Source organism: Podarcis gaigeae (assembly GCF_964106915.1).
Source record: "Podarcis gaigeae genome assembly, chromosome: 5".
In the NCBI taxonomy this organism is placed as follows: Eukaryota; Metazoa; Chordata; class Lepidosauria; order Squamata; family Lacertidae; genus Podarcis; species Podarcis gaigeae.
Genome location: NC_139681.1, coordinates 24,507,103 through 24,521,806, shown reverse-complemented (window position 1 = coordinate 24,521,806; position 14,704 = coordinate 24,507,103). Strand labels below are relative to the sequence as shown.

General features: G+C 39.9%; 1 protein-coding gene across 1 annotated transcript in view; it reads left to right on the top strand.

Annotated features, from left to right (window-relative positions):
• Nucleotides 1–14,704, top strand: part of PARG (poly(ADP-ribose) glycohydrolase) — a 68,867-nt gene that overhangs the window by 48,289 nt on the left and 5,874 nt on the right. The window contains exons 12-15 of the mRNA XM_083740308.1: nt 2,270–2,345; nt 7,152–7,299; nt 9,698–9,776; nt 11,707–11,815. Coding sequence (XP_083596434.1) covers nt 2,270–2,345; nt 7,152–7,299; nt 9,698–9,776; nt 11,707–11,815 — 412 coding nt within the window. The remainder of the gene's footprint in view (nt 1–2,269; nt 2,346–7,151; nt 7,300–9,697; nt 9,777–11,706; nt 11,816–14,704) is intronic.

Genomic DNA, 14,704 nt, shown 5'->3' with positions numbered 1-14,704 from the left:
GCGTCATGCAGGGGGCGCTCCGCCCCCTGCTTCAACTCCAGAGCTGGCACCACGCCCCTCCTCAGTTGGGCACCCAATAGGGAAGCTTGACGGGGGTGTGGCTTGCTCCCCATACGCAGCCGCGCCAGCGATCCCCACTATTGCACACACATTTTCTTCGAGTCAGGAGTCATCGCAGGGAAGAGCTCAGCCACGAGGTTTGGAGTCGGGGGTGTTTGTTAGGCATTGGAATGTGTTGTTGGTGTTTCGGGTGGCAAGGTGTGGCCATCGCCTTCCCCGACAATTTTGGGTATTCCGCTAAAGGAATCCGGCGGTCGTGGATCCTGTCTGATGCCCGTGTGGCGGGGGGCCATGGCACGACCCTCGGTGACATCAGGAAGAGAGCCTATAGTTGGATTAGCATCAACAGGCTCCACCTTCTGGTGGTTAACCCCTCCTCAGACTCACCCCTCTATGAGTGGGTGGAGTCTAATGTTCCATGGTCCAATGCCTAAGCCAATACCTTCTCACATGCTGTAATCAATAAAGTTGTGGCCTTTACCTTACCCATTAACCTTACATTCTGTGTCCACGTGTCTTTATTCCCCAAGTGGGGATCGGGTTCTCGAATCACAACTTGTACCTACTTTGCTCCTCTTGGCTCATGTTGGAAGGAAACAATCCTAATACAGTCGTACCTTGGTTGTCGAACGGAGTGAGTGTTCCGGTTTTCGAACAATCTTTTGGAAGCCGAACAACTATTGTTTCCAATATGCCTGCACAATTGGGAGCCAATTGGAAGCTGTCCCTTGGTTTCCGAACGTTTCGCAAGTCAAGTCAAATGGACTTCCAGAACACATTCTGCTCGAAAACCAAGGTACGACTGAAACAGGATGCTATGTGGCAGAGGGGGCTGCAGCAGGAAGAAGGAACTGCCCACCCTGCCATCAGCGGAAGTGCTTTCCACGCGCACAAGAACACTTTAGGGTCTAAGGCCATATTTGTACATTCTATAGATTAGATTGATCTGTCTCAGTGCTATTTTCTAAATGACTTTAACTGTATGCTGATAAATGATCACATGCTTCCTATTAAGCTGAGTGAGGCTAAGCAGTCAAATGCTTTCACAGTGAGAAAGCTGCTTTTTAAATTTTTGTTTCTTCTGGAAATGACTAATGTAACTTTGCATTAATGCCAAGGCACTCAAGTTTTGTACAGAAATGGCTTTATGAAGCCTATTAATTTCTTCTGTTAGCATTTGGATCTTGTTCAAGTAGGGGCCAAAATAAAGGTTTTTAGGAGCAGTAAATCAATAGATAGATATGACTAATGCAGCTTAATTTAAACTTGTCTGTTTAATTGCACTACAGGATGATTAAATATGCCAGGAATACCATTTTATGCAGAATAAAATTTTCTGTCTAGATAAAGAATGGGTATTAAATCAAAAAGTTTGAGTATTATAAAAAAAGGAAACAGAATAGAATTTTTTTGCAGTATAGTACTATGCTTCTTTTTGTTTTTAAATAAGCAAAAAGGGGCCATTTTGAATGAAAACCCGAAAGCTTTAAATTTTCCATTTCAGCAGAAATAAAATAGATTTTCCATTCTCCTCAATATGTGTCAATTTTTCATCTTTCACCTCAGCATTCATTCTGAGGTTAACAGTGGATATGCTTTCCATAGGTGTTTTTGTGTGCCAGCAAATAGGCATTTATAGAGCTTCAATTGGATATATAAATGGTAAAGGAACAAGAGCTGCTGTTGATTCTTTGCATGCTAGCAATGCGGATTCCAAAATGGAGTTTGATTGCCCTTCTCTCATGGGACTTGTTGCTTGCTTGTATTTAATGAGAATAAACTTATTAAGGCCATAGGGCCTAATCACAAAACTGCTGTGATGTGTGTTGTGCTAACACTCCCGCCAAACCTTTTAGTTTTATTTAATTTCTCTCAGTATAGGGATAGTGCTCCAATTAAAGGGAACTGTCATCTCCACGGTCTGTACCAAGTGCAAACATTTACAACACTGTGGCAAACAACATGGTTTTAGGGTACTACTAATGTTGGATTTCTATTCCTCTCACTGTGCAGATATTATGTAGGATTGGTTCATCAAAATTAACCATAAGTGCGACCCATCTTATGTTATTATAGAATTCAGTACAGATTGATTGACAGGAGACATTTTTCTTATAAATTTGCAACATGATAACATTGATTTTTAAAAAAAATGTATTTTCTCTCTATAAGGTCTTGTTTCATTCCTCATTTCTGTATTTAATTACAGAACCCAGAAAAAGCTGTCCAGGTTGCATGTCACATATGAAGGCACTATTGAGAGCAACGGGCATGGGATGCTACAGGTAAAAGCAGCATAATATATTGGCTTGTGCTGTGCTCTAACAAAACTTTTGTTCTATTGGGCATTTTAGCAGAATCATTCAGCTGTGCCCTAGGTTGTATGTGAAAGTACCAAACTAGTGTGCAGTATAACAGACACAGCAGAATTGATTATTCTGACAGCCTTAACTTTATCTATTGTCTCCAGCTCACCTTGTTTTCCACATGTGTACTCTGTGAATAACCTTTTGATTGACAATCGGAATACCCGGATAGCTCCAGGTTCTTCAGGTCACACAGAGATTGAAGAGCGACAAGAGAGGGGTGGTTCCAGGGTATGAAAGTGACAGGCTGACAGTTTTGTTTTTTGTTTCCTTTATTTTGGAAGTGCCCCAGCAGATGACCAGTTCAGTAGTTCAGGAGGCATTGTCTGTTGCTAGTGGAATTGCTTTGGTCTGAGAGCCAGTCAGCTAAAACAGATTGATAACGATTTCGCCTTGTCCATATCTACAAGCATTTTGATGTTGTTTTAGCCGAGAGGGAACTGAATTCTGAAGTGTGGTATGGGTGGCTGGTACCTGTTTCGTTAATAACGGTTGATTTTAGACTTAAAAACCCATTCAGCAGCCTTAGGATGCCAGAGTAATAGGATTTACACCAAACTAATTGTGGGTTGTTCTTCTGTACAAGCCTCATTGCAATCACAGGAATACACAAGTCCATTAATGTGCTCTTGTTCTGTTTCCCTTCACTGTAATGAGGCTTGCCTGGGAGAAGTTCCTAGAAGATTATTCCCATAGTAGACCATTAATGGAACAAAATCTACTTAAATCCAGTTTGCACCCTTGTTTTTCACTTCTTTTTTAAAAAACCCGTCTTTATTCTACAAATGATATTCCAAAATAACATATACGTCATAAACCTATCTGAACACTATAGTTAGATGCGTTATAGCATTAAATTCCAGGAGAAGAAAATCTATGGTATATCATATTTTGGCATTTCTCTGATATTTAGGCCATTCTTAAAAGTAACATCTCCTAACTCTGGACTGCTGTTACAAATTTGAATGAACCTCTTATGTGTCCCATATCTCCGTATGTTTTCTGGGTCTTGTGTCTCACTGTCTTCCTGTTTAAAACTTGTTTCTCACTTCTGAATAAAAAAGGAAAATGTTACAGACCATCATCTTTTTTTAGACCTGTTAGAGTAAAATGGGGCAGGAAAACTTGGATCAGTAATTATTAGGCAATGCAGAAAGGGTGGGAACTCCATTTTCCAAATGCAGTTGTGGATTGCAGGAATCTGGGGTGCATCATGGGGGAATGCCCATATAATGGGGGGGGGGTGTCTCGTGGCCTTCCAGATGTTGTACTACAGCTACCATCACCCATGACAATTCATTGTGTTGGCTAGGGCTGATGAGAGTTCATTGAAATCTGGAGGGCCACAGATTTTCCATCCTCATCACAAAGCATGCTCTAGAAAGCTTCCAGGGGAAAAACATAGCTAACAGCCACTACTTAGCAAGAGCAGACAAGACAAAATAAGTATTTCCTGCCCTTTGGCAAGACGTTTGAGCATATAAAAACAATGTGCCTGAGAGACGAGAGACGTGAGGAAGTCCAATGAAGTGAAGAAAGTATGATTATTGTAAAGTTATATGTTGTTTTGTTTGTTTTTTACATTGTATTAAGAAAATTTTGAATAAATATCTTATAAAAATAAATAAAAACAATGTGCCTGAGACACACATAATCAGGAGCAGGGGAAATGAAGGCCACGTTTGGGGGGGGGGGGAGAGAGAGGAAAGTCTCAACTGTAACATCTAATGGAAAATTGTGTCTATAATACATTTTGCAGTGTTAAGAAAATGCATGGAGTAGCATAAGTTACAATTTGGAATTTTAAAAAACTCCAAAAAAGTAGAATGTGCATAGTGTTGTTTGTATATTGTTAGTAGCTGGCAAAATTACATGATCTCATTATTGTGTTCATTATATTGTCTCTTCTACCATTTACTGATCTAGTTCACTGGCTTATTATCATGAATTAGATTAGTGTGGTTCTGAGAAGAGAGACTGTTAGCCCTCATACAGCCCCTTATTTTATGGGGTTTGACCCTGATTATAATCTTTGAGCACTGTTAGGGTATGCAGAATGAATATAATAAGACAATAGTTCATATAATTATAGTTGATGACATAAATACTAATTTGGCTCAGGTAATAGCTGTTGTACAGTGGAGGAAGCTATAGTATTTTAATTTGGGAATTGTTCAAAGGCTTTGTGTTCTTAACTTCTCGTTTGTGTGTGTGTGAGACCTTGGGCAATCCATTTTTCATTCCCATGTCTCTGGAGTGGGTAGTTCTAACAAAAAACATAGGTAAGGAGCCTATGATGGTCACTCCATTCTGGCAGATTTTCTTTCATACTTCTTGAAACATGAGGCCATTTTCTAATGTCGTGATTATTTTCTTCTGAAGCATAACTTTATAGCTTTTGTTACACTTGAAGAGCCAGAAAATACATTAAAACCAAGGTGTGTTTTAACATTGCAAAGCAATATTAAATTTTCTCCCAAGACACTTAAAACTGTAGCCTTGGAGGCAGGAAAATATTTAATAATGCATTTTTTGTTCCGTACAAATTTGCATTGAATGCACCCAATTTCACCTCGGCAATGTTATTGTCAGTCCCGTTTCAGCTGTGTAGCTTTCTGATTCTGCATAAACAGAACAAATCCGTCTACTTGGCCAGACTCAGACTAAATATTAGAATGAGGTCTCTTGGGAGGTTTATGCATTATACTTTGAGCAATAGTTCAACCACGAATGCCTTTCAGCATTTTTATTGTAACTCTCATTATTTTTTAAACAATTCAGTTGTTAGTTAATAAATTTATATCCTGCCTTTCAGTATGTTTTGATCAGGGCAATTTATAAAACTCCAGATTAAAATAGTAGCATGAAATGTAAAACAACAGACACAATCTAAAACCAGATCAAATTCCAAGCAAACGTTTCTAAAAAAACCACAAATCTTAGAAACCCTGGGAAAATACAAAAAGATTTCTGCCTGGTCCTGAAAGGATGGCTACATAAATGCCGAGTCAGTCTCTTGTAGAAGACCATTCCATAGGTGGGACACCACCATCGAGAAAGCTGTCTCTTCAGCCATGTCTACTGTGTGTTATTTGGCAGGGGCACTCAGAGAAGAGCCTCTGGCAATGACCAATTGTATGAACAGGCTGATCTACTTTTCTCTTTAATCAGACTAGTGACAGAGACCCCAGGGACTCCTAAAGTAGAGGAACATTACTTGAAAGAGATAATAAGGCACTGATTATATGTGTATCCCACATGTTTTTTTTGTACAAAAAAGCCAAGAGTGTACAGCTTGTTATCATCTGGCAATTTGTTCCTTTCACTGTGAATGTGAGCTCTCATTCCTTTCAGGTGTCTTCTGTCATACATTTACTTAGATCTCCCTAGACTGAAAAGTGCTGATAGAATTTAATTACAGAACTTAAATGTGCCCCAGGGTAGGCTGCAGATGGCCAAGGATGTAATGTATCAAATAATATTTTATCAGTCCTTTAAAACACAAATAATCGCAGTCATCTGAAATGCAAATAAAACACACAAATCTCCTTAGGCCACTTCATGTGTTACATGTTTGCTATTGTGTGCCCAAGTGGCAGGAGGTTGCAGCCAGTTCCACTTCCCTACTTTGTGTGTATCATCATGCGGAAGAAACATGCATTTATTATTATGTGCACATGTTAAAATTTACAGGCATAGAAAAATGTTTTTGTGAACCTGTAAATAATATACAGTTGTTCCTTGGTTCTCGAAAAAAATGCATTCCGGGAGTCCATCCGACTCCCGGAACCATTCGCAAACCAAGGCGTGGCTTCCGATTGGCTGCTCCTGCAGCCAGTTGGAAGCCACAGAAGCCGTGGTGGACATTCGGCTTCTGAAAATCGTTCGAAAACCATGAAACCCATTCACTACTGGGTTTCCGTTGTCTGGGAGACGATTTGTTTGGGAGCCAAGGCATTCGGAATCCAAGGTACGGTTATAATGTGTGAAGACGCCTTTGGATCCCAAGTTCATTGAGTTCTATTCAGTGTAGCATCACAGCTAAGGTTCCATCAGTTCAAGGATTTTTCATTACACAACAGAATATTATTTCCCTCTTCTGTCCTATGTGCTTTCTAAATCTACCGGAGTCCCCCAACCCTCAAGAGCAGAATGAAGGATGACATGGGGGAGGAGAGAGGGGCAGTTATCTTGTGCTAGTGCTAATAACCCTTGTGCTAGTGAAAGAAGTTCATTGAAATCTGCCAGGTGTAACCTTTTCTGTGTATACTTGTCATCTTAAAAAAAATCAGGGTTTGGGGATGGTGATGGGAAGAGGAATTTTCTGTGGGACTGAATGTAGGTATGTTTGAATATTTTTAAGGATTGTATGAAACGTATGTTTGTATGCTTGTATATTCGCAATATGTGTGTATTAATGCTGAATTATTTTAACAATAAAAACTTTTCAAAAAAAATATCAAAAAAATCAGGGTTTAAATGTTTGTAGCCATGTAATTCTGAGTTCTGAATTATGAAACAACAAGCAAGCACTAACCAACAAAAAAGGAGCACGATAAAATGGCTCAGGCTAGATGGTAGCATTGCTTAAATATTTTGTGGTTAAGATCAAGAGAACCCCACCTGAACATGAAAAATGAGCATGTATAACAGATGTTTACATTATTGTGGCTGTTGGAAATGTGTTTGAATGTGCCGTAACCACAAAAATTATACCTCTGTCAGGTTGATTTTGCTAATCGCTTTGTTGGAGGTGGCGTCACTGGGGCAGGACTGGTGCAAGAAGAAATTCGCTTCTTAATCAATCCAGAACTGATTGTATCTCGTCTCATTACTGAAGTCCTGGATCACAATGAATGTCTAATTATCACAGGTTAGTTTTTGTAAGCCTCACACTTGAGAAATATTCACATACCTCATGTGAACCTGGTGCCAAACAACTCCAGAAACTTACTCCCACTTCGTATCACTGGGCAAAAGACAGCAATCTAGGATATGTATTCAATGGAACTGAGCCAATGTGTTTAGACTCATTTTAGAATCGGGGAGATTCAGATTCAAATCCCTACTTAGCCTCAGTGTGTGAAATTAGGCTAGTCACTATATCTTAGGCTGAGGATAAAATGGGGGGTGCAGGGAGAACAATTTATGCCACTTTGAGCTCCTTGGGGGGGAGTTAAAAATGAGCCATAAGTCAAATGATGCAGCTGGTTAGATGCATGGGAACTCTTGAGTGTTACCCAGCCTAGAGGAAAGTACAATACAAAGACAACTGGCAACTTGGATATATGTGATCCTTTACTGTTAACAGCAAAAACATATGATCCAGGTACCAGATCTGATGTTAGAGGTTCCTAATTGAATTCAAAAATTGTGATTGTATATGTATTTACTATGGCCGTTTGTTTTATTTTCCCAAACAAAGAGAGCAACTAAGCATGATTTGAGCTATATGGATTGTTGCTGAAGGTTGAAACTTAGTTGATTGCTATGTACTAAATTAAATCTTGAAAAATATATAAATCTGTTATATTTATATAATATATAATCTGTTTGGAGGGCAAAGGCAAATAGTTTTTAGGGCTTCTGAATCCAAAATGGATGCTTTTATTTCTGAGGGACAGCCAAACAAACAAAGGAAGCATTATTTCTCAGGGTTTTTTGTGCACTTTACTTTATTACAGTACTTTCTAATTAATATCTGTGATGCAATGTTCTGCTCCCTTAATGGAAACAGCCATTTCATCATCCTCATTTGATCCTTGGCTTACTTCCATATCTGTGCTTAGGCGAGTCTCTGCTGTGTGCAGCTATCTGTCCAATAAATTACAGTCTTTCGATGATGCATCTTGGCCTAATGGATGCAACTGGCCTCTGAAATTTGCAGAAGAGACGGAGAGATTGGAAAGAAATTAGATTTGTTGCAATTGTCCAGCATCTGTTTGAGATCATCACAGTAGCAAATATGAAACACAGAGCAGAGGCTTTCCCCACCTACTGAGTTGTCAGAGGGAATAGTTGAAGTCTGATGTTTTGCTTTAATACCTTCATTTATTTTTATTTTATTTATATTCTGCCCTTCATCATAAGATCTCAGAGTGGTTAAATACAGGTTATGTTGCATAGGCAATTTGAAAATGTATTATGAGTCTGACAGCTGTAGGTAATTACACCTTGCTAAAATGAAAATTAACATACTTTGTGTTCGTATGAACATGGTCGATATCACTAAACTGCAGTTTGATAGGCATGTTGCATTTATTACAGTTTTCTTTAAAAAGTTTTTCTCACAAATGGTGAGGAAGACACCAAAGTTGTCATTTTTTCATGCCTCCCTCTTATACCCTTCCCCAGTTCTCACTTATGTAGCTGTGGTGAACATAAAAAGTAGTCCCAAGTAGAAGGCACAGAAACAGTAACGGAGGAAAAGAACAATTAAAATTATTTTAAAGCCTTTTAAAATAAAGATGAATTGATTCATCTTAACAAAGGAGAAGGTTTTCCTTTCCATATGCTTTAGTGGAGGCATTGCTATTCATCATCTGTCTGGTTTCATATTCCAGTATTAAATCCAAGTGTATTGTGAATAATAATATGTAAGGTACCACAGCTATTTGGTTTTGATGAACTTTCTAATCCATGGCTTAGAAATTGTGAGAAGGTTCTTAAAATCAGACTGAAACTCACTTCCCTGACTATGTTATATGAAAGGATAGATGATTATTCTAAGCTCATCAGACAGTTTCAGGCCCCAAGACAGTGCAACCTTTCCTGGCCTTCTATACCGATCAAGCATGACAACCTCCTTCAGTTTCAACAAGGCAGTCAGCGAATTACAATACTGCTAACCAAACAATTTTATCCTTCTCTCTCTCCCCCGCCCCCTGCTACACTAGAATTTTGCAAACTTGTTTTATTCACTTTGTATTTTGACAAGCTGATTTCCCATGTGCAAGGCATTCAGACTTCCTTTTCAGCATATAACCGTAATACCAGTAAAATGATTTGTTTAGCAGAGACAGAGAAAGATGGTTGGTAACAAAGTTTGGCAACTTGTTCAACAGTTGGGATACACATTCTGGGACAGCTCTCTTGCATAGATTTATTTGTGCATGTGGCTTTTCTGGATCCAAACTACATTGCTTTTGCTTATTCAAATGACATTTCCTATCATCCTTAATGAACACATGTTCAGAAGGGGAATGACTGTACAGAGGAGAGGAAAATCTCAGTTGATGATGGCTTTTAAAATGTGACCTTTTCCCTCCCAGGTACAGAGCAATATAGTGAATATACTGGCTATGCAGAAACGTACCAGTGGGCCAGGAGCCATGAAGATCAAACACCCAGGTAATGTTCTTGCAAAAGAGTGGCTTTGACATTGTGAAAGTTGAAAATAGATCCTCAGGGCGGTACATTGCTGCGATCTCATTTCCCGTGACTGCAATTGACCGTTGCACAATACAGAGGACCTGCAACAAAAAGTTACAGCGCATTTTCTCTTATAAAAGGAGTGCTTCTGTTTAGGATGTCAGCTAGCTATTCCCTCCCCGCATGTTCCATTTTTCTTTTCCAGTAGTTATCCCATAGATACTTAGCATGTTTAGTCCTCATTGTGCTGTTTTTTTTTCAGGAGGGTAGCCCTCTTAAGTTTTTTGGGGTTTTTTTGCGGGGCCGGGGGGAGGGGTGACTCAAGGACACAATCATCTCCCTCTTCTTTCTCAGTTGCCCCATTTGGACTACCATCCTATCAAGACAAGCCCAGTTTGTTCTTAGGAAGAATTATGCTCGGGATTCTACTAAACTCACACCTTGAGTTTTTGTTTTCTGACTCACAGTGTGTGAAACCACTCAGGCCACTTAGAACCATGTTTCCTCTTTACTTTGGAAAGACTTGGGGCACTTCTGAGGTATATCAGATGGAAGTGCAAAGTACCATGGAAAGTACCATGGAAAGTACCATGGAAGTGCAAAGTACATGCAGTTGGAGACAGTGCACACGTAAAGAGAAAATTTGGAGCATTTCAGAGTTAATCAACCTTTTCCTCACAAGTAGAGGGATGTATACCAGTGTCATGTTTTCCAGAATGTGTCCTCCCATCTCTCTTCAGAGCATGATAAGAAGTAACCTTTACTTGGTGTATTTAGTTTTTCTATACGACAGTAATACTGTTTCTGGCTGCAGTCTTAACAAAGAATATTTGATCTTGCTACTTGCAAAGAAGTCTTAACTCCCACTGGAACTGGTTCTGTGATGTCTCATAGTTAGTTCTCCAAAAATTCTGCCTTTTGGGGGAAGGGCACTTTCTGGCACTGCTCCTAAGATTAGATTAACGCAAGAGGGTTCTTAGGAGGGAGCATGTGTTTGATACAGAGGCCCAAGTGTCTGGACAAAGGCTTTGCTAATTTCTGTCACCTAGTTGAGACTTAAAGTGCCTGTTTATGCTGAGGAAAGGCAAGAAGAAAAGGATTGTGTTTGAAACATGCACCAGTACAGCAAACAAAACAAATGTTGTCTATTTTTCTTGGCCATCCAGGGAATCTTAGTGGTTAAATCACATAATGTCCATTATTTAACATTTGGGATCTGACATTCACATTGTAGAATTAATGTATTTCTAAATCTGTGGGGAAACTTCAGGTGTCCTCCCACATCCACTCCCTCCCTCTTTGATCGGAGTTCACTGTAATGGGATGATGAGCTGCTTGTGCGTAAAAGCTTAGTCCCTCAGAGTTTGGCCTGATTATCAAAGCTCTGTCTATAGTGGAGCCCCTTAAGCATGACTCCCTCAATCGCTGGCAGAATCCGACAGTGGGCGTTTGCGGAATCTCTTCCAACATAAAAGCTCCTTAACGGAAACGCGTCTTCTGGATTCACGGCGCGACAGTTTCCGGCGAGGGGTGGGTGTCCCTATAGGAGGTCCTGAAACTTCCCCACTGTTTTCGCTGGAAGTGTCCCTGAGCCATCCCTCCGACTCACTTTCCCTCGGAGCTCCTTCTCTCCCCCTGCTGGTTCCCTCCTCTGCTGCTGAGTCTCTCCTAGCCTCCGTGAGCCCTTCCACCACCTGCCCTTCCGATGGCAGTTCCCTGACATTCACCTATGATCTATTACAGCATTGCTTTTCCTTGACATTATTTCTGTGCTTTTTCACCCCTGGTAAAGCCCTGGAGAGATGAACTCATTTTCAGTCTTGTTTATATGAGCAGTATTATCGCACAGTTAATTTTACTGCCCTTTTTTCTCTCTCCCTTCTCCTCCCCCCCCCCCCACCCAATGCAGGGATGAATGGCAGAGGCGCTGCACAGAAATTGTAGCCATAGATGCATTTCATTTCAGACGTTTCCTTGATCAGTTTGCTCCTGAGAAAATTAGAAGAGAGCTCAACAAGGCCAGTAACTCCTTAATCCATCCTGCAGCCTTAAGCCCATCATTTATTTGCAGCCATTTCATTAGTGTTTGAGTTGTGCTGTCCAATAATTTTTGCAGTGTCAACAACTCCTTGAAGGGAGACTTCCTGCTTAATTGCAGTGTCAGTTCACACAAGGCGTTATTCATATTTTCAACAGTAAGATTAAAATCGAACCTTGCCAGGTTAAATCAAGTTGGTAAGTGGTTCTCTCTTGAAATACCTCCTTTCATTTTGAAAAAAAATGAACTCAATAGTTGTGTTCTTGGAGCTTTATCCAAATATCCACAGAATTGGTTGCAAAGCAGTCATGCTTACCAATTCCTTATGCAATGTGGTGTTGTGATGGGTGATAGCTTCCTAATTTAAAAAATAAATTCTACTTAAAAAGTAGCAGTATGGTGCTCACTAATTTTAGCCACATGTGCCTCTCCCCTTCATTTTTTCACCTATTGTGCTCACTTTTCTTTTGTGAAATACTTTTTAAAAACCAATGTAAAGGCTTGGGGTGTTTGGAAAATATGGGAAGTGCTACTTGTGTGACCTACAGTTAGGATGTGCTTCTCTTGTGGGACTTGACCCATCAATTAAAGGCATTTTAACCCAACTCCAGAAGTGTAACTTGCCAAATTTGAGGTGGCAGTGAAATTTAGACAAAGTGATCCTACCAGAATCCAACACTAAATGACTGCAGAAGTGCTTTCTTGTCAGGTTAAAACAGTTTGCCTGAATCCACTGTGGTAGCATCACATTAAAATGTCTTTTAAATAAATAATAAATCTTTAAAGCCATTTCTAGATATATATTTTTTCTTAAATCATCTAACACAGTTTTTAATAGCATGCAACAAAATATTAAATCCCTGCAAAATATTGGTTCCACTTGTTAGACACAGTAGTTTGTCTAAAGCAGCAAAAATACAAATACATAAGCTATTTCTACCCTTTGTAATATATCTTCATTGCTAGCATATGCATTTGTCTAATAATCTTGAGGGGTTTTGATATGACACAGCCATATATGCTTAAGCATGTTCAATTTAACATGACAGGCATTTCTTAATAATTAATTTTTTCCATTTAAGAAAGATCCATACCCTTTAAGATTATGGTTTCAAAAATGCCTAGCATAATTAAGACTTATTTTACTTTTTAAATGAGAGAGTAAAACTAGTATTTCATATTAAAAGTAGCATTAGGCACTATCACGGATAGGAATAAAATAGGCTACTGCAATAGATAGTAGCCTATAAAATTAGTAAACTTCTACTGACATCTTAATTGGAAAACTAAATCACCTGCTCTAAGCATCTGACATCAGACTTGATGCATTCCATCATGTTGATAGGAAAGATACAAGTTATTAGGATATATTAGGATAGATTTTATACATTTTCATGCTGTACACAATTCTTCCTCCTTGAATAGGGGTGATTTTAAAGTGGTGGATCATACTTGAAGCAACTGCTGAGCGACATATTTTGCATTTCATTAACTAAATCAAACACAGATTTATGAGGAATATGTAAACTATGTTACACTGTAGACTAAGAATCTCAAGGCATGTTTCTTTTAGGATGCTGGTTGCTTATAGGTGCTTGCAATTCCACCTGTCATGTATTAATTTCAGGTTGTTTGTGAGGTGATTTCAGGTTGTTTGAACAAATTTTTGATTAACCATTGTCAGGAATCTTGGGCAGTGCCAGTGGCTGCCTTGTCCCTGACTCCCTCCCTTGGATCCCCACAAACAAACCTAGCTTGACCAATTCACTTGATTTTCCCTGTTAAGCCACAGTCTCAGTATAGCAGTTTGGTCTACAGCTTCTTCGCTTCAGAGAACAGGAGAGGGGGACGGGCGGGGGGGCGCCACTCTCAGTGCCTTTCCAGGTTATTTTTTCTTCTTTTCTGCCATTTTTTTAAAAGCATCATATGCATTTATCTCCACCTGCCAGCTTGTGAGACCAAGAAAACCCACCCACCTAGGAGAGGCTGGCAAGCTGTGATACTAGTTATTTGCAACAACTTTGCATCAGCATAAACATGCCTTAACCTGTGAGTGATCTGGGTGGCTGGGCAACTAGGAAAGTGACAGGCTGAGCTTCTCCCCTCCAAGACTAAGAGGGTGTCAGCTCTCTTCCCACTTTAATTTTTAATTATTGTCTGTTTGTTGCATTGATATCCCACCTTTTTCTCAAAGTGGCATACAGTGGTACCTCGGGTTAAGAACTTAATTCGTTCCGGAGGTCCGTTCTTAATCTGAAACTGTTCTGAGGTACAACTTTAGCTAATGGGGCCTCCAGCTGCCGCTGCACCACTGCCGTGCGATTTCTGTTCTCATTCCTGAAGCAAAGTTCTTAACCCGAGGTACTATTTCTGGGTTAGTGGAGTCTGTAACCTGAAGCGTCTGTAACCTGAAGCGTCTGTAACTCGAGGTACCACTGTACATGGTTCTCTCTGGCCTCATTTAACAACAACCCCGTGAGGTACGTTAGGTTGAGAGGCAATGACTGGCCCAAGGTCAGTGAGGATTTGAACCCTGGCCTCTTGGGTCCTAGCCCAATACTCTAACCACTACACTTACCCTTCTAGGGGAAGGGGCAGAGAAGATGCATGCAAAGAAGCGAAGAAAAGCAGACACCTTCCATGAAAAAGAAAGTGCTTTCCTTGGGATTTTCAGACCCAGACCATACTAGGTTGTGCATATTCATCACCAAAGGAACTGAAATTGCCAAGGAAATTTAATCGCTTCAGTCAAGACAATATATTCCGAATGGGTTGAATTTACCAAAGGCTGGTTTTAAGTATTTTTTTCTCTAAGGTTCAGGAAAGTTTGGGGCTAGTGGGAATGGATGGAAGAAGAGCCATAAGGGCT